The sequence below is a fragment of the Bos mutus genome, chromosome 14 (assembly GCF_027580195.1).
Source record: "Bos mutus isolate GX-2022 chromosome 14, NWIPB_WYAK_1.1, whole genome shotgun sequence".
In the NCBI taxonomy this organism is placed as follows: Eukaryota; Metazoa; Chordata; class Mammalia; order Artiodactyla; family Bovidae; genus Bos; species Bos mutus.
The window spans coordinates 65,388,754-65,416,260 of NC_091630.1; the positions used below are offsets into that span (position 1 = coordinate 65,388,754).

General features: G+C 45.1%; 1 protein-coding gene across 1 annotated transcript; it reads right to left on the bottom strand.

The window, feature by feature from the left end:
* Positions 1 to 2,103: 2,103 nt before the first annotated feature.
* Positions 2,104 to 27,029, bottom strand: DERL1 (derlin 1). The gene is made up of 8 exons (XM_070382427.1): positions 26,686 to 27,029; positions 16,986 to 17,094; positions 13,017 to 13,084; positions 11,977 to 12,003; positions 11,317 to 11,412; positions 9,771 to 9,823; positions 8,227 to 8,337; positions 2,104 to 4,377 (listed from the first exon to the last, which is right to left on the bottom strand). The coding sequence occupies exons 1-8, from the start codon at positions 26,836 to 26,838 to the stop codon at positions 4,239 to 4,241; spliced, it is 756 nt and encodes a 251-aa protein (XP_070238528.1). The 5' UTR covers positions 26,839 to 27,029; the 3' UTR covers positions 2,104 to 4,238.
* Between the last annotated feature and the right edge of the window lie 478 nt (positions 27,030 to 27,507).

Sequence of the window (27,507 nt, forward strand, 5' to 3'; positions counted from 1 at the left end):
TTCAGTAGCTGCAGCATGTGGACTCAGTAGCTGTTGCTCTCAGGCTCTGGAGCACAGGCTGAACAGCTGTGGCACACGGGTTTAGTTGCTCCATGGCATGTGGGATCTTCCCGGACCAGGGATCAAACCCACATCTCCTGCATTAGCAGGCGATTCTTTACCACTGAGCCACCAGGGAGCCCCATTAGGAAACTGAAAAAAGATGCAGAATGAGAATGAAGCAAGAAGTCTGGCTTTTTCAAAAGCCCCAAGTGATTTTCAAATATAGCTGGATTGGAAAACAAAGACTGGAGGATGAAATTATTTGTGAAGTACCTGTCACATGAATGGTCAATCCCTGGATGTGCTGCAGAAAATGGGATTCTACCCTAAGGAACTGCTGCTGCTGCTGCTACTGCTAAGTCACTTCAGTTGTGTCCAACTCGGTGCGACCCCATAGATGGCAGCCTACCAGGCTGCCCCATCCCTGGGATTCTCCAGGCAAGAACACTGGAGTGGGTTGCCATTTCCTTCTCCAATGCATGAAAGTGAAAAGTTGCTCAGTTGTGTCCGACTCTTTGCAACCCCATGGACTGCAGCCTACCAGGCTCCTCCGTCCACGGGATTTTCCAGGCAAGAGTACTGGAGTGGGTTGCCATTGCCTTCTCTGACCCTAAGGAACAGAGGTGGGAAAATAAGAGGAACGTGTGAAAGTATTCTGGGTGTTAACTATACACGGAAGGAATTATATGATATGACATTCCCTCCAGTTCCAATCAGAATCACCAGAGCCATTATGGAAAGCACACAAACGGCCAGGAAGACTATGTTCTCAGCCCAGACTTTCAAGATACTAACAGTACAGAGAGGAGTAAATTTTTCCAAAGGTTAGGTTTTGTTGTGAAGTTAATGTTGAAAATTTCAAAGGGGCCAGGATCTCAGAAACAGCAGACTGCAGATCCCACTGTTCGCAGCTGCAGCCTCACCTATTACATTAGTGTTACTCCAAAGGTAGCTCAGCACACCAGGCTTCCCTGGTGGCTCGGACAGTAAAGAATCTGCATGCAATGCGGGCGATCCAGGTTTGATACCTGGGTCAGGAAGATCCCCTAGAGAAGGAAATGGCAACCCACTCAAGCCTGGAGAATTCCAAGGACTGACTGTAGCCTGGTGGGCTACAGTCCATGGGGAAGCACAAAGTTGGGACTTGACTGAGGGACTAACTAGCTTAGCACATGGTGATACTGGCAATGTGCTGTCCTCCGAGACAAGTCCAGCAGTTCCTATTTTTTCGGCCTTTCTCCAGTACGAGATGGGGATGCACAGCCCTGCTCCTTCCCATCACCCAACTTGTGACAAACGAAGAGGGCCCACATAAGACCTGGGCTAGACTTGGATGGTTCCAGAATGGCCTGTGGGTTGTTTCACAATAAGAGAATTAAGTGAATTCTAAGACCGAGACACATGTGTGGAGGTGACAGAAATGCCATAGAGCATACTACAATCAGATATAAACCCTGATCCGATGCTCTGAAGCATGCTGCTTCGTTTCTTTTTTATATGTAGTTTTATTTATGGCTCTGCTAGGTCTTCGTTGCTGTGCAGGCTTCTCGCTAGTTGTGGCGAGCAGGGACTACTCTTTGTTGCAGTACATGGTCTCATCATGGTGGCTGCTCTTATTGTGGAGTACAGGCTCTAGAACACGCAGCTTTCAGTAGCTGCAGCACATAGGTTCAATAGTTGTGGTTCCTGGGCTCTATACAGCACTATAGAGCACAGGCTCAGTAACTGTGGTGGATGGGTTTAGCTGCTCTGTGGCAGGTGGGATCTTCCCTGATCAGGGATTGAACCCGTGTCTTCTACACTGGCAGGCAGACTCTTTACCATGAGCCACCAGGGAAGCCCCATCCTGCTTCATTATAATGAAAACCTATAAACCCTGCTTCCAAGAATGAATCCTACAGGTATTTTCCAGCACGTGAACCAAAGTAGCTACAAAAATGTTTGCTGTGTCGCTATCACAGCAACACACACTGGACACCAAGAGATGACTGGCTACATAAACCACATCCCATCTAGAAGAGGCAGCAGAGCAGCGATACGGAAACTTAAGACAGACGACCATCAGGTTGTACATTTTAATTTATAGTTTTTGCCAATAAAAAGATTAGTTACAAAAAAAGAATCTCTATACAAAATCAGGATTTCTTTTCCCTTTCACAAAGAGAATCCACTGTCACGTCTCGCCTTGCCAAAGCAAATCTCAAATAGCTCGCATGGCAAAAATTATTCCGAGGTAATCCAGACAAAAATTAATACGATTATCAGCTTCTTAAATTTGCTTGAATGGAAGAACGTAGTGAACACTTGGCCTTGAAGAATTCTAAACAACACTTGGAACCTTCAGAAAGACTCTTGCTCTTGGGCATTTGAGCTGCTGAGAGGGCGTGCAGGAAACTAGCTCACTTACCATGAGATTCTTCTTACACACACACACACACACACACACACACACAGAGTCTCCACTCCTGCTTGGTGGGTGCTAGGGCGACATAATAGGAAGAAGGGCTTTTAAAATTTCACAAGTAAATTTTATTGTGGCCACAGGTCAACAGCAGAACACGTGACAGCTGGGGTTCATGTTCTCCCCGTCTCCTGTGTTATCATATAAATTAAATATGGAGAGGTACACGCAAACAAGCCTCATGAAAACCTAGGAGCTGTTTTCAAATCGCCATTTCCTAGAATAACACACATCACTGCTTCAGAGTCATCCTACGAGTGCACAGTGCTTCCATACAGAACCACGCGGCCAACGTCCAGAGACGTTTTAGTTGACTAGGAGTATGGCAGCCTCTCAGCACTGCTCCTAAGCAGTTCACTTTCAGAATAAAAATATAAAATGAGAAAACTGTGCTGAACATCATAGCCTTCAAAATAAAAACTATTTGGTGACAAGCCTAGCTCTGATGGAAAAAGCCCACCTTCGGGGGGGAGGGGGGGTAGACTTGTGGGTGTTGAAGTTGGTCTGATGTACCTTCATGACTCGAAATAAAAAAGCCCTTCAAACACAGATGTGTCTAAAGCCATTACAACCCAGAATTACGTGATTCACTTAGATGTGCTTATAACACCTCCTGAAATAAGATCTACATACAAGGAGCTGCACCCTCCTCACAACTAACTTAAGCATATGGCCATGGGGGTGAAGATGGGGGGCTGGTTTATCCCCCCCCAAAAAAAGACAACTTAAATAGGGTTTAAAGTTCTCCCCTCCACTCAATAAACATATACCCAGAATGAGAACAAAGCAGGATTAATGACCAGATGCCACAAGAGCTTCTCCCTGTGGCCAATGTGAGCTGGAATTTTCTAGCACAATGCAAACCCACTATTCTGGGTACACATAGCGCCCTACACAAGATGCCTATCCCGGGTAAAACCCAGACCCTATGAAAGGTGCAACCCCACTAGTTTTGATCGCTTAACTTGGGATTAAAGAACACCTAGCAGGGCCTCTCGTGCCTCATTAATACCGATCTGGAGTCCTTGCTGACTCAGCGGCGCTTTTATTTTTTTTAATCAAAATAGCTGATGAGGTGGCAAACGGTGACAACTGACAGCAGGTCACGGCAACTCCAAAGGCCGAGGGAGCTCTTCGTCCACTGCTCTGGCTTCTGCCCTAGGGTTACGGTTCTGCCACTGCAAAACGCTGTGAACAGGTCTCTGTGGCCAAGCTGTGGCAAAGGTCAATAAATAAAGAGCTGGTCAGAGGCAGAACCATTTTACAGGCAGACTCCTCTAGCTGGGAATGTGGGAGAGGGAAAAAGGAGGAAGGAGACGTGTGTGTGAGGAAGAGGTAAGAGCCCCGTGGACAGGGGTCTGGTGACCCAATGCCAGACACCCAGCTTGCTGCCGGCAGAGTCGGACCTGCCAAAACCCATCACTCAGATGGAAAAGGAAAAGAAGACATCAAAAATAATACTAATAATAATGGTAATACGGCCAGTTCTGAAATTTGCACAGTTGATAATTTGTTCTTCTTAGCAGTAAGGACTTGAATGAGAATCATGAAACTCGAGGAACACTTTTTTTTTTTCCCCAGGATTTAAAAAACTGTTGTCTTGTTCTGAAAGACTACATTCAGTGTGGGTCAGATCCAACAGCATCAGCTAGAACTCAGTGGTGAAGGCCACCCCGAGCTGGGAGGAAACGTCATCTGAGTGGAGAGGCTGGTGGGCAGGCCGGAGGCCGCTCCTTCACTGGTCCCCGAGCCGAAAGCCCTGGCCCCAGTTGTGTCGACCGCCTCCGCCGTTCTGATCGGCCGCTCGCCTCATGCTAGCTGGGGGCACGCCAAACCCCGACACCCCTCCTCTCCTGCTGGGTAGCCAACGGTACCTGGAGCAGAGTGGACGAGACACAAAATGAGAGAAAACCACAAAGTCATTTCCACGTAGTTGTCCATCTTTATCTCCCTCCCCGGGGTTCCCATGGCATCTGTCACATCGAATTACGTTCATCTGTGGCCACGGAGAGGCTGAGGACAATGTCTCATTTAACTGTCTGATGGCTCAGTGGGTAAAGAATTCACCTGCAACGCAGAAGCCACAGATTCAATCCCTGGGTCGGGAAGATCCCCTGAAGGAAGATCCCCTGGAGGATCCCCTCCAGTATTCTTGCCTGGAAAATCCCGAGGACAGAGGAGCCTGGTGGGCTACAGTCCAAAGTCCCGGTGGACTCCATGCCCTGACCACAGAAGGCACTCACTTTTTATGATTTTTTTTTTAACTAAGGTTTCACACTAACTTCACACTCTGAATTTTTTTTTTCCTGATTACAAAAACAATTTATGTGGGAACAGTAAGTATGGAAACAAAAACGTCAACACCCACAAGCCCAGCAACCAGAAAGAACCATCTATATAGCATCTTGGTTTATATAAATACGTAGCTAGCTTGCTCAAAGGGCCCTAAGTAAATTCAGTTCCAAGGACAAATCCGCAACCAGAGTGTCTGAGCGCCTCACGGCATCTCCATGATGCAACTGGGTTCTTCGCGGCCATCAAGGGACAGTGGAGAAGGCGGCTTTCTGTCTTGGAGTTCGGGCATGTGTTCAAGTTCATTCATTGTGTGTCCTTCAACTGCATTCTTTCCATCTCATTGGGCCTGAAGCTGAGGCCCAAAAAGGTTAGCTGATTTCCCAACTTACATATTAATAAATTCAGAGTCACAGAACAGCTAAGAAAATGTAAACCCAGGACTCTATGCTCTTAGTAGTTTTTCCAACAATTTCCCTTCCTTGATTATTAGTCAACTGAGCATCTATTTTCACCTGTTCCACTTATCAGATCCTGATGCTTTGATTTTTGGCTTGAAGCACAGAGACTGTGATCTGATATCCCGTTTTAAACCCCTCATGGCACCAAGGGCTTCCCTGGTGGTTCAGATGGTAAAGCATCTGCCTGCAGTGCGGGAGACCCAGGTTCAATCCCTGGGTCGGGAAGATCCCCAGACAAGGAAATGGCAACCCACTCCAGTACTCTTGCCTGGAAAATTCCATGGATTGAGGAGATTGGTAGGCTACAGTCCATGGGGTCGCAAAGAGTCAGACGTGACCGAGCAACTTCACTTTCACTTGGCACCAAAAACAAACCACGAGGGGTGACCTGCCCACAGCAGGAAGCCTGAGGAGCTCAACCTTATCATAAGGCATTTCCCTCACATTGGGTACTGCTTGTTTAAAAACGCATCTCATCTTCACAACTGCCCTACAACAGGTACTACTATTACCCCATTTTATAGATGGGAAAACTGAGGCAGAATTGAGTCGAGCTCTTCTGAAGTGACAAGCAGGATTCAAACCCAGGCAGCCTGCCTCAAGCTCACACCCCGTCCCACAGCCCGCACCTGCCGCCACCCATAGCGTAGAGCGCTTGATTCAGACGATAGCAGTTAGTGACCAAAGTCCTCGTGTCTTTACACATCAACCCTGTTAGCTGTACGTTCCCTCTGCAGAAAGACAATTAATCGCCTTGTAAAAACAAAAACAACGGAAGAAGATCCGTCTACCTTTTATTTTTTTGGCCTTACCTCTCAGCGAGTGGGACCTTAGCTCCCAACGGGGATTGAAGCCCTGCTGCCTGCAGGGCAGTGCGTTTTCTTAACCACTGGACTGCTAGGGAAGTCCCTGTCTACGTTTCTAAGCAGAATGCAAAACAGTGATACATCTTAGAATTCTATAATTCACATCTTCCCTTTTAAACAAATTCAGCTTGATCATTAAATCAACATGTATTTCCAAGCACTGGTTTCCCAACATGCATAACGTTCTGGCACAAATAACATTCCTCCAAAGTATATAATAAATTGGAAGACTTAAAAAAGGCAACGCCAGGGCTGTCTTGCTTTGCTTCTGACTCTGAGACAATATGGAAGCCATCGCCACTGCTTAAACAGATAGTGAAATTAAATGCAAGTAATTAGTATAAAAAGATACCCAATTATACATAATCAACAAAGATTTATGATAATTTCAAAGCAGTTACTGCTTCTGTAAGGAGCTACATTTTGTCATCTGATCTTTATGCAAAATTTCACAGAAGGGCTTCCACCAACAGGGAAAGCTCATGAGGAAGGCAGGCTCCAGTGGGCTGCTGGTTTTGCCACTAGAATCGCATACATGTTGTTGCCCACAACTGAGAAATGTCTCCAAGCCATTACATCAGAATACAGCCGTTTAAAGTAAAATAACTCTTGGCTGCCCCCCAAAGCAACAAGTTTTGTTTTTTTTTAATGATGCATCTGCCATCAGACTTGATAAACCTAGATTAAAAATCCAAGCCTGCTGTTATTGTGTCCTTTGATAATTAGAAAGCAGATTGGTCATCAGTTTTTTTTTTAGCCTGAAGGCAACTCAAGACTCAGACGAGAAACAAGTTTCTTTTCATGCTCTTAATGAAGGGGGGAGAAAAACGAAGAAAAAGACACACATACACAACAATAGTGTTACTTCTCTGTATATTTCACAATGAAGGATTTTCAAATACCTTCCTCTAGCCTATGACAGTGAGGGCAGGGGGAGGCACTCACGTTTTACTGGCCTCATTGGCCCCTTGGAAGAATGGCGAACTGCACAACATTAAAATGAGCAAGACGTGAAAAGGGTTTTTTTCGCCTTTTTTTTTTTTTAAGCTTCTAAGTGCAAGCTCTCACCACATATGCCCGACCAGAGATCAGGAGAGACTGTCAGGCCGGCTGCGACACCAGATGGCGATTTACTGGCCCCTTCTCCAACAGCCATTTGGTTCCCTGACAGGATGGTCACACTGCTTACACACTTAAGTGTGTCAGCATCTCTGAGCGGGTGGGAGTGTGCATCAGAATCCCGCCCCCCACCCCGCCCCAACTTCAGGAGTGAGGCTGAGAGAGCTTACGTTTACTGAGCACCCGCTACTGTGCTGGCGAGGGTGAACCCCACTTCCGGCCGTCCTGCGAGACGGGGCCACCCCTCAACTCACAGACTCGAAAGAAAGCTGGGGGGAATTTACTCAGTCACTTTCCCAATATCCAAACTGGTCGATGAGGGGAATGGGACTCCGACCCAAGTCTGCCTCCAAACCCAAGATGGGCCCTCAGCCTCCTCCCTAAGTACACCCTGCTAACAGGACAGGCAGCAGGACACAGCCCTCCAGCCTCTCACTGTAACACTGCGAAGCCCTCGAAACGTTCTGGTCTGTGATACTAAATATACAAATGCTTTAAACTGCTAACCGGTGGACCTACTTACCCTCTTACACCTTCCTCAGCTGAAATCTTGGGTAAAACTGGCACCTCTGTCACCCTGGCCCCCTAATGCTCATACTGGAGCCACACATGAGCGCCCCGCCCGCTCAACAGAGCCCACAGCTCCCTGTTCTTCTCCTGGAGCCTGGATTCAGGCTCTTGTGTCCCTGACTGTAAGAGACTACAGAGGTCACTCTAGAAAGCTGACCTTCACCTTGCAATCCTAAAATAAACACAGCCCTTCTTAAGTTTTCCCATGGCTGACATACAGGCCATTTCGGGGTTTTATAGATAGAAGAAGATTCCAGGAGAAGAGCGGGCCTCAGCTTGGAGTGACCAAGGCAAGTCCCTGGCTGGCTCACCCTTTCCCCATCAGACAAAGAGGGAACTCCTACCCCTCATGGAGTCTTTATCGGGAGGCAGACGACCGTGGGCACTGTCAAACAAGACGGGTAGAAGCACTTACAAAAACTGAGGCGTGGATAGAAAATTCCTCCCTCCCAAGTCCATCGGGTATCTGAACATGAGGAAGAAATAAAGATGTCCGACAAGATTTCCAATTAGCTCATTGATGACCCTGCAAACAGAGAGCCAGATGAGTTTCAAGACATTCAAGCAGTAAAGTGAGCCGCAGCAAGTTTTAACTAATAGCAGGGAGAAGAGATCCCTCGTGGCAGCTCATTTCTGGTCCTGGGAGTCTGTGACAGCTCAACAGTGAGCCCTTGTGCAGTCTGAGGGGCGTGCACATTCTGAATGAGAAGCAAAATCGATCCTCTTGAACCAATGGTGTCTGGGCTCTTCAAGGCCAGCTGCCTCTCTGACATCTTTTCAAGCCCCAGCCCATTCTCAAAACATTGTTTTTGCTACTTTCCTGCGTCAGGAAGGGGTGGGGGGAAGTTGTAAGCTTCTGAACGCTTTCAGTCACAAACACCGTATTTGCAAAACAGGGGTATATTTGAAGGCTGGCAAGAGAGAGTCACAGGAGCAAGGAAGAATGAAAAATGTCCGCTCCTCCTGTTCCTGGAGCCATGGATCACGTCTCCCTCGCCTCTTGTGTCCCCGACTGTAGGACACCACAGAGATCACTCTGGAAAGCTAAGCTTCACCTTGTAAACCTAAAATAAGCATGGCCCTTCTTCAGTTTTCCCATGGCTGACATGTAAGCCACTTCAAGGTTTTACAGATCCACTCTTACCGTTACACATCCTTCTCCGTCTCCACCTGCAACATCCTTCCTGTTAGGGACTCATCAGTTTCTACAACTGCTCCCAGACCAAAGCCCAGGACTTGCTCTGCTCTAACAGAGTCTGTTTACCCAATTCATTCCCTTCTGCCTAGGGATACGCAGCCGAAGTTAGAACCCCAGAGAGCAAAGACATCACCAGGTTAAGAACTAGTACTATCAAAATCTGTTTTAAAACATTAAAAATATTTTGAAGTGTAAGAAATGGGAGTTCTTAGAAGAGCCACATCTTGAAATCCTCCTTCCAAAATTCTGAATGGATCCTTTCAAGGTTTTCCTAAGCCTCAGGTCTAATTCCAGACTAGAAATCTGACCGTTTGGCCCAAACTTTCGTACTATCAAACCACTGACAAAACTTCCCATCTGAGAATCTGTGCATTCTTGTGACTGGTGAGCAGTTTCCAAGGCGTTTTGGAAATGCCTTAAAAATTAAAATATGAATTTTATGCACAGAGGAGACAGCTCAGATAAAATTAGGTCTATACTTGCTCAATCTGGACAGTGAATCCAGAAATAAATATTTATTTGAAAACACATATATGGAAGCTATCCTATGACAACAAACTAACAGCAACAAAAAACCATTCAGTGCTAAATGTGCCTAAAGCCCTGCGATTTTAATCCATTACATCCAAATGAAATTATTTCAAAAGCATCATCAATGCTGAGAATCTTCAAAGCGTTATAAAGATTAGGGAAGGAACATAAAGAATAATGGAAGTCTTCCAAGGGTTACTTTGAAATTAGATAAATCTACTATCACTTACGAGCCTCCAATGATATAGTTGAATCCAAGGATAACCCAAGGTAAATAACAAGCCTAGGAGAGAATATACAGAAACATGAATAACTACACCTGCAGAGGATACAGTTGCCAGGGGGCTGAACTGGGTAAGGTTGTCCTGACAAGGGTTTTTATACATCCTTTGGAAAAGTCACTGCAGAAATTCCTTAGCTCAATCTAGCATCACTCCTAGTATACTTGAAACGTCCCATCTAAAATTATACTTATTCGTATGTTAGCAACTGGAGAGACAGTACTTTGCTCATAGTTTTCAGCTACAATACAGGACCTGCTGAATTATAACAAACAGCTTTAGAAAGTAGATGAATGGCCTGTGGATGCTAATAAAAAAATGGTCCACAATAAGATTCACAGGAAGGCTCCAGCCAGCTAATTGTTACCAATCAACTATAAAACAGCTCATTGTTTTAGAGTCTCCTTTTACGTATTTCACGGTTACTTTGAATTCTTATCAAATTATACATCAGTATCTTGAACTATTACTCTCCTAAATAAGACAGCTCTCCAGATGCATTCAACATTTGAGCCCCTGTGAAAAATTTATGAACAGAAACCTCAATTAAGTAGGGTTGGGAGACCAGAAGGGGGAGCTCTCACGTCCTGTTTCAACAGCTGAGCCCAACAGGAAGACAGACTTCTTTCCTTATAAGGACTCAGCCAATGAAAAGCTTTGTTTATCACAGCCCTCTTGACTTCCTTTTCCTCTCTCTATAAAAGCACTCTCCTATCACCGGCTGCAGGGACTAGGATGTGGCTTGCCATGGCTATAGAAGCTCTCTACCGGTCCCCAGTAAACTCGTCTTGTCTGGAGATATATCTGGTGGCCTGTTTACTTGAGGTTAACACCCCTTAACAGAGTCAAGACATCATACTTAAGAACTAAAGAAGTTACAAAAATATCACAAACTTGGAAAGAGAGGGTTACATATCAATAACTTGAAGGCAGAATGTGGTAAGGACTGTAAGAAGAACACAAAATATTTCAGAAGCACAAAGGCAAGACCAGTTCCAGGCAGGAGAGGAAGAAATATGTTCAGTCCCAACTCAGATTAAGAATGGGCAGGATTTACACGAGGAAGAAAATCAAAACGATGTTACAGGTGGAAAACTGTGAGAGGAGGCACAAAGGGAAGTGTTGGGGGGGCAAAAACCCAATCTGTTTCAGCGTAAGTGTAAAATACCTAACGGGAATGATTAAGAAGAGATTTTTAAAGGGAGGGCTCCATCTGAGTATCCTTCCTTCCCTCCCTCTACCACACTCACATCCATGAGATCACTCAGGACACATGCCTGAGGGGCCTGAGGTCCAGAGGGAGTGAGGTCAGCAAAGGAGGTGGGATTGACTAAAGAAATCCAGGGGAGCTGAGCAGGGGAGACGGGGCCTGCTGATGGTTTACTGCTCTGCAGTGACCTCTGCCGGACATGTCAGAAAGTACACCTCTGGGCGGAAAAGCGAGATCTCTGCAGAGACAGATGAAAAGGCAATTTTCCCAACTAGGTTAGAGTACCTTAAATCGTGTTCCAAACCAAAATGACACAATCATGTCTCGATTCAGCTGGGCCCAGACATAAAGTACTGACATGATCAGAGGAATCATCAGCAACTGCAACAAAAGAAGTGAACGTGTAAAGATAAGGCTAAAAACAGAGGCTTAGCGTGAATCCATCTTTTTTGTTTTTAACCTCTCTCCTCCAAATAAATTCTCACACGGCTATTCAAAATGCAGAAAAGAAATTCAACTCACCACAATTATAAATCAGCCCTTTTACTTAAACATGCAATGCATGCTTTAAAATCCTCTAATAAAATACAATTACATTATTTGGGATAGATTCAGAAATACCAGGGTCAAGTTCTGTTACTTGAAAAAAATATGCAAAAAGCTTTACTTTTGGTGTATTCTCTATTTTTAAAAAATACACATCCATGTACATGCACAGAAAATAATGGATAACCATCATTCTCAACGTTCACACTTAATAAAGAAGCCAGAAATGAGCAAGGAAAGTAATGATTTAGGTAACTCACGTTAGAATCTTCAAAATACCATATAATTAATGCAATGTAATACAAGTGAAACTTTTTTCGAAGTTTAAACTTCTGTCGAAGGACATTAACAATAAATCTGAAACATACGAAAGGGCAAACAGTTTCAAGGGACACTTACCTGCATATCCATTGCTAAGCCAGTAATCTTGGTTCGTCAAGTTAAAGATCAGACACAAACACAGCATTCCACACCTAATAAAAGTTCATTTCATTCCAGTTTCCGGAAGGAAAAACACTTCTCTATTGTTCAGGTTGCTTAAAACATCCCAGAACACAAAGGTATCTAATCACCGTCACTGTGAGCACACTATTAGACTCTCCAATGATGAAGAAACTAGAAATTAACTGCTTTGGCCCATGATTCAGTTTGGTCGCCTGTGTCCTCTGTGCCTTGCCACTGCAATTAGGAGATGGAGGGGCCTGTGCCCCCTGAAATAGCTAATGCTTCTACTCTCATTCAGGGCTCCCCAGCACAGGTGAAGTCCAAAACAAGCTTTTTATCTTCCCTTAGAAGAGGGGAAAGGGCGTGCAAAGTGCCACACTTTTCAGGCTCTTGGTCAGGTTTCAGTGGACGCTGAGCCCCAGAGCCATTCTGAGCTCCCCAACTCTGCACCGGGCTGGAGCCGACAAGCCCCTTCTGCCGCACTCACCACCTGGGAAGGTCTGCAAGCCGCAAAGCTGCTGACACCCGCAGCTGATACACAGCAAGCAGAGAGGCCCGCCGGGCCCTCACAGAGGGACTGAGGTACCGGACGGCACTGAAGTCAGGAAGGGATGCTGGCTGTAAATTAGTTTTCTGATAAGGACCGCAGCTTTCGAAAGCTGTCTCACGGCACAGAATCTCTTTGTGCTGCAGTCAACAAGCTGGCACACCCGAGAACACAGAGAACTGGGAACGAGAAGAGGGGACGGTAATCAAAGTCAACCAAATGTGGAAAAACCCCACAAAGACAACAGCAAGAGAAGGCATCACTCTGGGACTATGTGATTTACAACCGCTACTGGAAAGATTTAATGATTCTTAATCATTAACTACAGTAAATAAAGATGCAAATAACTACCACTGGAAATGTTCTACAGATTCCTGCCTATTTCCCAAACCTGAAAAAAAAAAAACAACTGGTTACTTCTGGCCCCAAATAACAGATGAAAGGATACCACGATGCAAATCCAGTTGAAGAGGAGCATGAATAAATAGTCTGCTGGCCTCCCATCAAAAGCTCCTGGAAACAAAAATAAGTCAAATGTCATGGTTCGGAATTTCAGAACAAAGGAACTTCAATGTTGAGAAATACTTCAAAAAACTATAGAGGAAGCAAAAACATGAGAATATTTTTAAATCACTCCTCGGAAGCAAAAGAACATTTTTTACAGCCTAAAACCATGTCTGCAGTAAAGCTGTGGAGGAAAGTCACCTGGGAATCGAGGCTAATCTGTGCCCTCTTGACTGAATTCCAGTCCGTTACATGCTCTGCTCAACTGGCAGGAGCCAGAAGAGATCCAAAGGGAGGACAGTCAGGTCACAGCTACTGCGAAGCCCCTCACAGCCTGCTTGCTGGACTTTCCTTCTCAGCTCCCATCACGAGATGGAGGCGCATTTGTGATTGCCTGGCTCATCCCTTCTTCACCCACTTGCCCGTAAGCTCTATCGGGAGGAATCACGTCCATACTGCCTACCGTTGTGACTCCTCCCCACGAGGCTGTACTCACACACACACACGCTACCTCTCGGTCCGGCACTGGGCTTACTGAGACGATTCAGTCTCCATCTTCCAGGAGCTCACACTCTAGCAAAAGACAACGATGGTGGGGAGAGTAGCGCAAAGCCACACCTTTCCGCAGCCTTGATTCTTCCTCCTCCTCCCCCAAGTGAGGGAGAAGGAGAAGACCTATAACCCCTTTTTACAGACGAGGAAGTACAGCTACCTGACCAAAGCCACCTGGCTTTTAGAAGCAGAGTGAAGCCTAACTACTAGTTAAGGGTTATTTCTGCTACACCACGTCCTGGGCTCTGTCTTATTACGGGCCGAAGAATGGACATCAGCCCCGCTTTCCCTTCTGAGGATGGTCCTCACGCCTCCCGCTGGCAGACTAGGAGAGGGGCAGAGGAAAGAATCGAATGAGGCCAAGGTCCCTCTATCTCGGCCACTTCCCCTCCCCTCCACACCCCATCACAATGACATGATACAAAGTCCACTGTTTAAAAACAATCCTAACAAGCTAAAAAATATAAGAAACTAGTGAATATAACAGAAGAGAAGCAGACTCGCCGAGGCAGAGGACAAACTGGTGGTTACTAGTTGTGGGGGGCAATACGGAGCTGAGGGGCAGAAGGCACACACTGCTAGGTGTAAAACAGGCTCAAGGGGGTTCTGTGCAACGTGGGAAATGTAGCCAATATTTTCTAATAACTATAAATGGAAACCAGCCTTTAAAACCTAAAATTTTTTAATTAAACAATAAATTCGGGCTTCCCTTGTGATCCAACAGTAAGGAATCTGCCTGCCACCGCAGGGTACACTGGTTAGATCCCTGGTCTGGGAAGATCCCACATGCCATGGGGCAGCTAAGCCTGTGCCACAACTACTGAGCCCACATGCTCTAGGCCCGTGGGCTGCCTAGAGAAGCCACCGCAGTGAGAAGTCCACGCACCACAGCGAAGTTGCCCCTGCTTGCCACAACTACAGAAAGCCCAAGCGCAGCTACGAGGACTCACCGCAGCCAATAAACAGACAAAAATAAAGTAACAATAACAACCTAACAAGTATCAGAAAGGCAGAAAGAAAATCTACCTAAAAGAAACTAGATTTCAAGCCAAAGTCGCTTCTCTTTTCCTTATCCACCCCCGATCCCACCTCAAAGGCACACTCGAGCCACAGTTTTAAGGATGCTTAATGGGAGGGGATCAGGATGATGTATCAGAGCTGAAACTCTTCACAAAATCTCTAAATTCTAGTAACAGCTGTGCTTCTTTTGCTGTGGTTTTGGCTTTGTGATTTCTAAGGATTCTTTATATTGAATATGTAAAATGCTGTAATTACATAAACTACAGTACTGTATTATTTGGCAAGCTTGCAACTGGAAATTTACAAATTAACTGGTCCTCAAATTGCAGTCTTCTAGTTTCACATCAGAATCCTTATAAACCAGCCAACACTGCTAGAGACTTAAAATAGCCAAGCAGGAAAAAATGCAGGTGGCAAACATTTTGTCGCAATGTTATCTTGAAACTGTATGGTGGAAGGCAGACAGGGGTCAGTAAACTGGGCTCCAGTCCTAGCTGTGTTTCTCAAACGGCTTTGTGACCTGTGGGGCAGGTCACCACCGCTCCAGACCATGGTTTTCTTGTCTGTGAATTGAGAGGGTTAAACTGAAAGATCTCAAAAGTTCCTCTCTACATGAATGCTGGTATAGCATTATTCATAAAGCAAAGAAGAGAAAACAAGTCAAATGTCCCTCAGCTTATGAATGGAACAACGAAATGTGGTAAATCCATACGACAGCATCTTGACCTGGCAATAAGAAGAAATGAAGAGGGACTTCCCTCGTGGTCTAGAGAAGACTGGACTCCCAATTAAGACTCTGCACTCCCAATGCAGGGAGCTCCAGTTCCATCCCCGGTTGGAGAGCTAGATCCCACGTGGCACAACTAAAGATCTCGAATGCTGCAACTAAGACCCAGTACAGCCAGGTAAATTTTTTTTTTTTAATTATTTTTAAAATTAAAAAAAAAAGGAATGAAGTGCTAATCATAAATACTACACGGAAGAACCTTGAAAACACCACGTTAAGTGAAAGAAGTCAGTCATACAAAAGACTGCAGATTATATGATCCCATTTATAAGAAATTCCTAAGAGGCAAACCTAAAGAAGCAGAACATAGGTTAGTGGTTGCCTGAGGGCCGCAGCAGGGTCAGGGGAAATGAGACTGAGTAGAAATGGGGAACGGGTAGAGTGATGAAATGTTCTAAAACGCATTACAGCAATGACTGCACAGCTCTGTGAACATCCATTGAGTTATACACCTTAATGGGTAGAACTGTATATGAATTATAGGCCAATAAAGTTGTTTTTAAAAATGCCTCTCGGGGGACTTCCCTGGGGGTCTAGTGGTTGAGAATTTGCCTTCCAATTCGAGGGACATGGGTTCGATTCCTGGTCAGGGAACTAAGATCTTACATGCTGTGGGGCATCTAAGCCCACATGCCACAGCTAGAGAGCCCACATTCCGCAGCTCAGACCCAACACAGCCAAAATAAATAAGTATATTTTTAAAAATGACTCTCAGGACTTCCCGGGCAGTCCAGTGGTTAAGACTCCACACTTCCAATGCAGGGGACCAGGATTCAATCCCTGGTTGGGGGACTAAGATCCCACATGCCACGCAGTATGGCAAAAAATAAATAAATCCTAGCTATATATTTTTTAAAAGTTGAGTGTTTCCTCATGACTGATTTATGTCAATGTATGGCAAAAATCACAATATTGTAAAGTAATTAGCCTCCAATTAAAATAAATTAATAATAATAAAAAAAAAAGTTGAGTGTTTCACTTACAGAGAAGTCTAGGCTTTTACTTGCAATAAGGTAGTGTTTTTCAACACCAATTTAGGAGATGTATACACTTCAGCCCAACTGTGCCTTAAAAAACAGGGATTGCCATGTGACAGAAATGAGGGAGATGTCACGATAAGTGAGAGGTAAACCACCTAGCCACTCAGGATATGAACAAAATGTGTGCCCTTGTATCTCTGTCACCTATAAAATGGTGACGCTGCTGCCGACACCCCATGATGCTCCTGTGGGGATTAAAAATCAAACAATCTAAGTGTCTTGTAGAGTTCTGGCAGAGCTACTACTTACGGAACGTTTACATCATTAGGCCCTTTCTTTTTTTTTTTTTTTGGCCATACTGCGTGGCTTGTGGGATCTTAGTTCCCTGACCAGGGATTAAACCTGGGCCCCCTGCAATGAACGCGCTCACTCCTAACCACTGGACCACCAGGAAGTCCTGAGTCATTTCTTTATATATGCTAACTGCCCTCAAAATGCCTCCACTACATAAATACACGGATTAGCAAAACAGACAAAAACAACACTTAAAAAAACCAGGGATGACATACCTGTTTCGAGAGTCGAGTAGAGTACTGATATAAGAAGTATAAATTGACCAAATAAAGAAATCCAGTGCCTGGACCCACAGGGAAGTAAAAGGTGGCAGTGATTGGCCTCCAAATCTGTCCAGATCAAAATAAAACACAGCTGTTAGTTTCTCTAAGCTGAGGGGTTTTTTTTCCTTTTAACTAAACAAAATTAACCCTTGCAAAACATTCTCCTCAGTGATAAGAGCTATCACCAATATAATTTAAGAAAACAACTGAAAAGTTTTATCAGCTACAGTCCCATCAACCTGCAAGTCCATGGAGTTAAGATGGCATCATTTAACAAACAATACATACTTCTAGACAAATTGAAAACAATACAACAGAAGTACATGGCTAATCCTTACTAGGATGAGGCTTACAGCTATGCCTGTCATAAATGAATCATAGGGCACTTCCCTGGTGGTCCAGTGGTTAAGAACCTGCGCTTCCACTGAAGGGGGTGTGGATCCAATCCCTGGTTGGGGGACTAAGATTTCAAATGTGCACTGCATACTAAGAGCTTCAGTCGTGTCTGACACTTATGACCCCCTGGACTGCAGCCTGCCAGGCTCTTCTGTCCATGGGACTCTCCAGGCAAGAATACTGGAGTGGGGTGCCATGCCCTTCTCCAGGGGATCTACCCAACCCAGCATCTCTTACATCTCCTGCATTAATTAGCAGGCGGGTTCTTTACCACTAGCGCCACCGGAAGCCCAAGATTCTGAATACTGTGGCCAAAAATAAATAAATAAAAACTTTAAAATTGAAGTACAGTATCAGGACTTCCCTGGTGGTCCACTGGTTAAGACCCCAGGCTCTCAATGCAGTCCAAGTACTCAACTCTGAGTGAAAGTGAAAGTCACTCAGTCATATCCAACTCTTTGTGAACCCATGGCCTATAAAGTCCATGGAATTCTCCAGGCCAGAATACTAGGGCAGATAGCCTTTCCCTTCTCCAGGGGATCTGCTCAACCCAGAGATTGAACCCAGGTCTCCCACACTACAGGCAGATTCTTTACCAGCCGAGCCACAAGGAAAGCCCAAGAATACTGGAGTAGGGTAGCCTATCCGTTCTCCAGCAGATCTTCCCAACCCAGGAATCAAACCAGGGTCTCTTGCCTTGCAGGCAGATTCTTTACCAACTGAGCTATCAGGGAAGCCTGTAAATAACATTGTGTATCTTATTCTTGTCTAATTTACTGGCTAACACCTCCAGAACATCAAATAGTAGTGGCTGAAGATGGCAGCCTTCCCAGACTTTTGGAAAAGCCAACGTAACACTGGCTTTTGGCTTGACGGCTGTGTGTCTTACTGCATGAGTATGAAAGACGGGGTCCCTATATCAAGGAGGTCTCAATAATGGGGAGCCTGTTCAAAGAAGCAAGAGTGGGCACAAGGAAGGGAACCCTAGTCTCAGAAAAATGAGTACAAACTCTCAAAGAACTGTGAGAGCACAATAAATGAATGGGTACGGCTAATAATCTGGGTGTGGCTGGATCAGAGGGCATTCGTTGTGGGGCCTGGCCAGGCATGGCTGGCAGGTCACATTCTCCAAGTACAGGACTGTAACCCTCTGAGCTTCATTCCTAGTGGGGGAAAATGCACTTTTCATACCGTGAAAAGTCACTTTCCAGCAACCTTGTGCTTAAACCAGTAAAACAACACAGGTTAAAATTCATTTGGGTTTATTCACAATTTTATCACAGAAACAGAACAGTCAGACAGAAAGAGCCCTGGAAATGATCTGAAAAGACAAGAGATTTCAGCCAGGGCTTACATGTTATCATTCTTCAGCCACAGTTTCCATGGTAAAGGAGGAATGATATCCTCTTTGGTTTTATCCATTTTGGTCAATGGCTTAAAAAAAAATAATAATGTGCTATTATGTTCACGTGCATGCCCTAATTCAAGAGGTGGATTTTATAGATGAGGCAACAGGATGAAAAAAGGTTAAGCAATAGCTAATAATTGGTAGAGCTAAGAAAAGTTTGTCCCAGACAGCCAGACTCGGGAGTTTATGACACTAAGCCTCTATTTTTACAAAGCCTCTCACAAGTGATATCATTATTACGAGGTATAATTAAAATTGGTAAAAATGTTCAGTACTACTATACGGCTTGTAGAATCCTCAAATGAACTGAGAGCAAGCCCACAAATTCACACTCTCTACTTCAGAAAAACACTGGGGGTAAAAGACCAGAAGCAAGAGAGCTGTGGCCTTGGCTCCTAGGAACCCGTGGGGCCTTGGAAATGTCTAGACCTTTGAGTTTGCATCTTCATCTACCTGTGACATTTGTCTTTGACTCTCTCCTTCCTTGACTCACAGATTTTGTCAAAGCTTGCAATTAAGAAAGTAGATGAAAAAGGTGCTTTACCAAAAAAAAAAAAAAAGTGGGTGCACCACTATCATTACAATATCTTTTAGAAGACACGTGCTGACCTGGTTTTTACAAATTCCCATTTTAATCTACCCCCACATTCTTCTACGTTACTCGAGGCCTGATTTTGGAAAAGACACCTCCAGGTTTTTCCGACTACATTTTTCATCAACACTGACGACACAACACTATTTTCAGCCACTGTGTGCACCTGTGCTTTGGAAATCAGCAACTGTCAAAATACTGCACTTTTTTTCCCAGTTCATTGCTTACCCTTGAGTTATACGTGCTCTCACTGACCTAAGGGACTTGGAATTATCTTTGTATTACTTTAAAATTATAATATGAAAACACCAGGAGACAGTTCATCATTTCAGAAGGACACAATGTAATATATTTTTGAAATCCCCATTGAACAACATAGCCAACTAAATGCTCTCCTCTCCTCTAATGGGTATGGAGACAGTTAGTATAAGGAAATGGCTTTATTTTCAAGGCTGGGAGTGGTAAAGGCACTTTTTCGACCCTAGAAAGCCTGCACTGATCCCCTGATCCCTAAGACACAGCCAGGGGCAGTGAAAAGGGCATGGGATTTACAGGCAAGCATCTTATTTTAACTCCACAGAAACCCCAAGGCAGGAAACATCACCACTCACCTTTTCAAGAGGAAAGCTAGGTCCCTCATTAGAGCTGAGGTATCATGGTATCATGCCCAGAGTTCCCCACTTAATGGGGGCAAGAAGCCCATGTGCTCCCTGGCATAGAGGCCTTCAAAGAAACACCAGACACTGTTCATCAGCGTCAGCTACTGGTCCAGCGACTTCTGATGAGTGTTTAGTTCAACCATCCTTGAATGAAAATCTCCCAAACAACGTGCCAACGTGCTACTGAAAACATTACAAATGCCATCCAGAGTCTAGGGTAGTTGTTTTTTTTTTTTTTATACTATCAGAAACAAAAAATTGTCTGCAACAGTAAGGACTGGTTGATTTGGAGTTAAAAAAAAAATTCTACATGGGTCATCAAGTAAGTAAGAAAGAAGAGCCCCATGTGCCAAATGCTGGTATTAGCAAACTCCAGCTTTTCCTTTTTTTGGGGCAGGCGGAGGCGGGGGAAAGGGGATAGGGAAGGGAATACTAGACAGGCAAGAAAAACAAATGAAACCCACTCAATTTCAATTGTGGACTAGCTATTAGGAGTCATCAATTCTACTCCTAGATATAGATGTATGCTTATGTTCACCAAGAAGTGTTCACTATTCATCCTAGCCAAAGCCAGAATTCCCCCTAAAACCCTCTTACCAGAAGAAAGGGTAAATAAATGGTGGTGTGTTCACACAAGGGAACAATACAAGAATGAGCAATCTGTAACCACACACAACAATGTGGGTGACTCTCAAACTGCTGAAAAGAGGCTAGACACACAAAAATAAATACTTGTGTAATTTCATTTATGGACAAGTTAAGAAAATTGGCAAAAACCATCTACAGTATCAAAAGTCAAGACAGTAGTTACCCCTGGAGATGAGAGTGACCAGAAGGGAGCAGGAGGAAGGTCTTGGGGGATGCTGGCAATATTCTGTGTCTTGACCTGGTTGCTAGCTACAAGGCAATTACTTTACACATATACATGAAAGCCAAAGTTGTTCAGTTGCGTCCGACTCTTTGCAAGCCCATGGACTATACAGTCCATGGGATTCTCTTGGCCAGAATACTGGAGTGGGTAGCCTTTGCCTTCTCCAGGGGATCTTCCCAACCCAGGGAATGAATCCAGGTCTCCCGCATTGCAGGCAGATTTTTTACCAGCTGAGCCACCAAGGAAGCCCATGTATACACACATATCCTGCCTGTATACTGTAACTCAACAAAAAGTTTAAAAATGAAGCTATGAGCTAATGGGTAACCTTAGCTACAGACCACAGCAGAACCATGTAATGTGGAGAGCGCTGCAAAGGAAAGATTTAAAACCTGTACATACCAGAACACTTGCCACTAAAGTTCTAAATCCAAACCCTGAAGCTACTTCTATGCTCAGCCCCCAGACCAAGTTCATTCCCCTCCCAGTTATGTGTCTATATAATGCTTCTCCAACACACTCAGGTGTCAGGCGGCTAGGCTTGCTGTCATCAGGCTAAATGCAATAACATGAGCAAAAGCCTGGCAAATATGGCACCAGGCCCGAACACCGATTTGGCTGGTGCCAGTTCTTATTATTCCTGGAAACAAGAAAAATTGAGAGTTCGTATCTTCTCATTTCCAGTCACGATGCTTTTAATAGGACAGGAAAATAATTCAGCAGTTACATAGTTACATTTCAATTACAAATTAAAATTAGAATATTACTGCTCAAGGAGAGAAGGCAGCAAAGGCAGGAATTGGCTAATAAATAAAAATAGGCACTATTTTTTAATCGATTATCCACCAGACTATTTACTGGGCACTTCACAAACATTTTTACATGTTTTATATAAGAGAGGCATGAAGTAGATAACATTTTTCCTCAACTTGAAGATAATCATTTTTTCCCCAAAATTAGGATGTGCCTTATAATCAATACATTCATTTAGTGTAATTTGTACTTTCCTACTCTTCCAAAAAATATTAAAGGAGCATGTCATAATCAATGGAGTGACAACAGAGTTAACTTATAAATTATCCCCACTTTCAGTGAAGAGAGGGCTTCCCTGGTGGCTCAGACAGTAAAGAATCTGCCTGCAACGTGGGAGACCCAGGTTCGATTCCTGGGTCGGGAAGATCCCCTGGAGAAGGACATGGCAATCTACTCCAGAATTCTTGCCTGGGGAATCCTGGCAAGGATATCCTGGCAATTCCCTTGCCACCAGGATTCCAGGATCCTGGTGGGCTATATAATCTATGGGGGTCACAAAGAGTCAGACACGACTGAGAGACTAACACACTTTCAGTGAAGAAACCAATATTCAAAAAGGACAAACAGCTTTCCTGGGGGCATGCCACTAGCAAGGGGGCTGAGCCAGGCCTGGGGACCATGACTGAACTACTTGAAATCCACAGTCTTTCTACTCTCACAGAAAAGGAACAATAATTTGCTATGCCTGGTTAGAAAGAAATCACGCTCAAAAATGTTTTGTTAAATACTTCAGTGTGTATTTTGGTAGATATTATGCAAAGGAGTTAAGAGAACTATCTGAAACTCACCAAAATAGAAACTGAAACAGCAGCTGTCTATCAACCGGGGTAACACTGACCTCAGGATGACTGTGGGGGCTCAACGAGGTAAACTAGGAAGAAGCCAACACAGATGTAAGAAGGTGATGTTATTTTGCCCAAAGAAATGAAACATCCCCATGCAGGGAGCCCTGAAAGACATTTCAGAAACCACAAGGGCAGCAGCAAATTGCCATCTCTCTTCCAGTTAATCAGGGACCAATATGGAGCCATTTCATCCCTGTGGACTAGCTGACTGATGGGTGTGAGATGTGAAGGATGAAGAACTGTGGACAACAGTACAATGAGTCTTAACACACACCTATGCCTTTCCATCTACCCAAACTAAGGAACTAACATTACAAATGTTAGAGTTCCAAATCAACAAGCTTCTCACAGGAAACCCACGGATAAGGAGGAAAAGTAACCTTTCTCACTTCCAACATGAATTCACAATTTTAAATCGACCATCCCCAAGTTGTTCAAAGATGCAGATTTTAAAGAAAAAAAATGAGCCTCTTGCACAAAGCACATAACACACTCTTTGCCCCCATCCATCAGTCTCTCAGATATGGTTTTTCCTTCAACTGCTTCAGCTGAAATGAGCTCCTCCAGGTGGGTCTGAAAGCTAAACTTGTTCAGAAAGAGCAGGAGTCAGAGCAGCAGAAAGAAAGGACAGATACTGGTCTCTCCACACCTGGGCAGTCAGTGCACAGTCCTGCCTCCTGCCAACAGCTTCCCCCCCTTCTCAGGATAACAAGCCCACAAGAAATAACCCAAGGAAGGTAGGAGAACTATGCAAAGTGTGACATGAATGATGACCTTTCTGATCGGTTCACCGTTTTTAACATTATACACCTGGAATCTATTAGAGGGCTTCCCAGATGGTGCTACAGGTAAAGAACCCACCTACCAACGCAGAAGAGGAGCCTGGTGGGCTACCGTCCATGGGGTTGCAAAGAGTCGGACACAACTGAAGCGACTTGGCACAGTCTGTAGGAAAGACTTGCTTTTACTAAGCTGACTACAGATGTAACCAAGGTTTTGCAAGGAGAGCTGAACAGCCAGTTTTGACCAGGCCCTTCTCATTTATGACCATTTACTATTTACGATCATTTATGACCACTGCACATTACCTAACATGCCACTGGGCAAAAGTGCACAGCATTTACCCAGGCAACAAACATTTCACCAAAACAAATAGAAAAGAATATGCAATTCTGGCTGCACACTCAGATCATACTCTAATACCCAACTGCCTTACTGAACTTCACCCGGATGCCTACAGGATCTTTAGACTTACTATGGCCAAAATATAACTCTTTATCATACCCTCCTCCACCCCCAAAACTCGGCCTCTCTAAACATTCCCAATCTCAGAAAAGAGCTCCACCAGCCACTCAGTTGCTCCTGTGAAAACAGTGACCTCTTCGAGATCTGCTTCTTCAGCCATTCACCCTTTGCATCCATTAGGCTGCAATCTTGCCCACTCCAACTCCCAAATCTATCCACTTCTATCTCTGAGACACCCTGGTCCAAATCACCATCTTTCCTGCATTCTAACTTGACTTATCTCTCTGGTCCCATTACCTAGCCCTCCCTTGCCGCCATTCACAACACCAAGTCCATCCCACAGAGTTGTTTAGTCGCTAAGTTGTGTCCGACTCTCTTGCGACCCCAGGTACTGTTGCCTTCCAGGCTCCTTTGTCCATGGGATTATTCCTGGCAAGAATAGTGGAATGGGATGCCACTTCCTTCTCCAGGCAATCTTCCTGATGCAGGGATCAAATCCTGCATTGCAGGCAGATTCTTTACTGTTGAGCCACTAGGGCCTCCCCTCACCCCACAACGAGTAGCCAAGAGAATATTTCAGTCCTTTGCTCAAAAGGCTCTGCCTTTCTAGTGCCTTCAAATTAAAGTTCAACCACAAAGCCGTATACGATCGAGCCCCAGCCTACTTTTCCATCTTTGCTTTATTGTATTTACCCCTGGCTATCTCTCTGTCCTCCCTACTAATCCTCATCCCTCCCACTGACTTTGTCCTAACCATTCAGTCTTCTTCCTGATTCTAATTCCTGCCTCTAAGCCTTTCACTTATTATTTCTTCTTCTTGCAAGACTGTCCCCAGAGCCACATCTTCCCAAAACTGGCTCATCTTTCAGATTTCAGTTCAAATATATTCTCTGAGGCCTTTCTAGAATACTCTATCAAAGTCACCATCGCATGCCTCTCTCTTACTTTCTTCCTGTTCACTGTTGTACCCCTAGTGCCCAGCACTGGTTCCATGCATTCAACCAATAAGTAAGCACTTGCTATGTGCCAAACACGGATCCAGGTAACAAAGACAGTGGTACACAAGACAAGTGGTGCTCATGGAGTTTTATTCTCTGAAGGGAAGCAGGCTGACAAACATCAAGGGCTGATATGCAGCAAGAAAAATTATGGGTAAGGGAGACAGAATGAAGGAGAGGCACTATTTTAGAGCAATCATAAATGTCAATAAGGTGGCATTTGGGCAGACTTGAAGGAGGTAAGGAGGTACACTATGTCTATCGTACTCAAGCAGAGAAACATCACATGCAAATATCCTGAGGAGGGATGGAGTTTGGTGCTGAAGAAACAGGAAAGATCCCACTGTGGAACCTAATGTACAAGGTGAAGAGTAGTAGGAGATGAGCTCAGAGAGGCAGTAGGGGGCCGTGCAGGCCAAAGGACTTGAACTTTACTCAATCAGTTGAGAAGACATTAAAAGGATCTGGGCAGAAGACCGACAGGACATGGGTTTATGTTTTAAAAGGATCACTCTAACTGTCTAGAGTTAAGACTGAAAGGAACAAGGCTGGTATGATAATGGCTTGCAACAGAGAATAAAAAGGGACTGCATTCTGGATATTTGTTAAAAGTAAACAGAATTTGCCAACAGACTGTGGGATGTGAGAGAAGTCAAAGATGACTCCATGACTATTAGCTTGAGCTCCTATAAAAATGGAGTTGCTATTTACTTCTAGGGGAAAGGGTATAGTGTTGGACACATTAAGTGTGTGATGTCTGTTAGTCATCTAAGTAGTCATTTCAAGTATATGGTTGGGCGTACAAGTCTGGAAGTGAGACAGATCTGGACTCAAAGTATGTATATTTGTATTTGAGAAACTTCAGCTTGTAGAAATGATTTAAAGCCATGAACTAAACGAGATCACCTGCAGCTAGGGAGAATACAGGAAAGAGGGCCTGGGGTACACCACAGTATTTAAGGATCAGGAAGATGAGGAACCAGCAAAGAAAACTAATAAATAGCCAGTGAAGAGAAAACAAGAGAGTGTTACCCACAGTCCAAACAATGTGTTGAAATTAATGTCAGATCTTAGTATCAGACCTGCACTGATTAAAGATTTAAATCACAGAATCCGGTCAATAAAGATAAACCTCCAGAAAACTAATATTCGCTTACCAGAAATATTACCCTGGACTGTTTCCTGAATGCTTAAAAAAAAAAAGATTCCATTTCTGGAGCAATTTACTCTTTACTAGGTCCTTCATAAATTCAACTACGACTGCCAGATACTAAGGACTTGGGAGACACACAAATAAACAGACTCACTCTTTGCACCTCGGACTTTCAAATCACTCCTGCTGGGAAGAAACTCCATTAACATAAAAAGAACTCGGCTGGTGGTTGAGCAAGGCGACGTCCACATGCCACCCACGTGGATGACAGAGCGAGGTCGGAGGGCAGGTGCTCCAGGTGGCCCCAGCCTGCCACTCACTGGCGTACCACAGATCGACAACTTATCAGTCTTACCTTCCCACTGCCGCCTTCTCGGGGCACAGAGGGCGGGGAGCACAATCTTAACAGAAGGACGAAATCAGTCCCTTCCCACCGGGCCAAACCGTGGAGCCTCCATGTCTCCAGCAATCCAGGCCCACGCTCGGACCCCTTGGCCAGCAGTCCACCCGTCCGTCCACCCGACCCCCGGACCAAAGGACCCCGCCCTAAACCGCGGGAGCCTCTGCACTACAAGTCCCACCAGGCACCGCGCGTCCGCAACCGGCCAGTCTACGCTCCGCCGCGGCGGGGCCACCTGGGGTCTGTAGGCGCCACTTGCCCGGTCGTCGGTCAGTACCTGGAAGCGATAGAGGAAGGCTTCGGGCCAGAGGAAGAAATAGGCCGGGCTGATAAGACCGAGTTTACCGACTAAGGGGACCGCGACAGTGGCGGCGAACCAATAGCGCGTGATGGTCGGGATGCTCCTAAACCAGTCCCCGATGTCCGACATCTTCGCCTCTTCGGTGGCCGGGATGCGCACAGCCGCCCGACTCCCCGTCCCGGCCCCCTCACGACGCGGCCTGCTCTGCGAGTGGAAAATGTCCAGGCGGAAGCCGCCCCAGCCCCCGGTGCAGAAGGCGGGGACCGGCGGACGTGGCGCCACCGAATTCGGACCAGCAAGGGAGAGTTCGGCAGCGAAACTTCCCCTTCCGGCGGCCGCCGACGAAGTTGACTAGAAGCCCCGCCGCTTAAAGGGCAAGCGTAGTTTTTCACCACTGGGTAGAAACTTGGCGTCTCGGAGGCGGGGCGGAGAGGGGCGGGGCCGGGCCGGGGCGACAACACGACTGGTGGGGAACAGTGGTTGCCAGCAGCAACGACAAATATTCCGGCCAATGGCGAGGCTAAACGCCCTCTACCTAGTCCTGCCGATTTCTAATCCAGGTGGGTCTACTTGGAGGGTATTTAAAGGAGAAGGAGGAAGTTAAACTACCACATAGCTCCTCGTTTGTTCATTGTTTCGCACAGAAGTTTGTTGAGGGCTTGCTAAGTGCCAAATAGGGTTCTAGACCCTGGAGGTGATGCAATCATCAGAGCTGTTGTACCTTCTCCCCTGGAGTTTACATACTAACCAAGATAGGGAGGTAATGAGCAAATAATTGAATAAGATAATTACAAGCGA

Excerpts from the sequence above, each read along its gene's own strand:
- DERL1 (XM_070382427.1), bottom strand. The coding sequence starts at position 26,838 with ATGTCGGACATCGGGGACTGGTTTAGGAGCATCCCGACCATCACGCGC. Across the intron at positions 11,413-11,976 it reads GCTTAGCAATGGATATGCAG|TTGCTGATGATTCCTCTGAT; the intron begins GTAAGTGTCCCT and ends CTTTTGTTGCAG. Across the intron at positions 9,824-11,316 it reads GGTTTGGAACACGATTTAAG|GCTTGTTATTTACCTTGGGT; the intron begins GTACTCTAACCT and ends ATTCTCTCCTAG.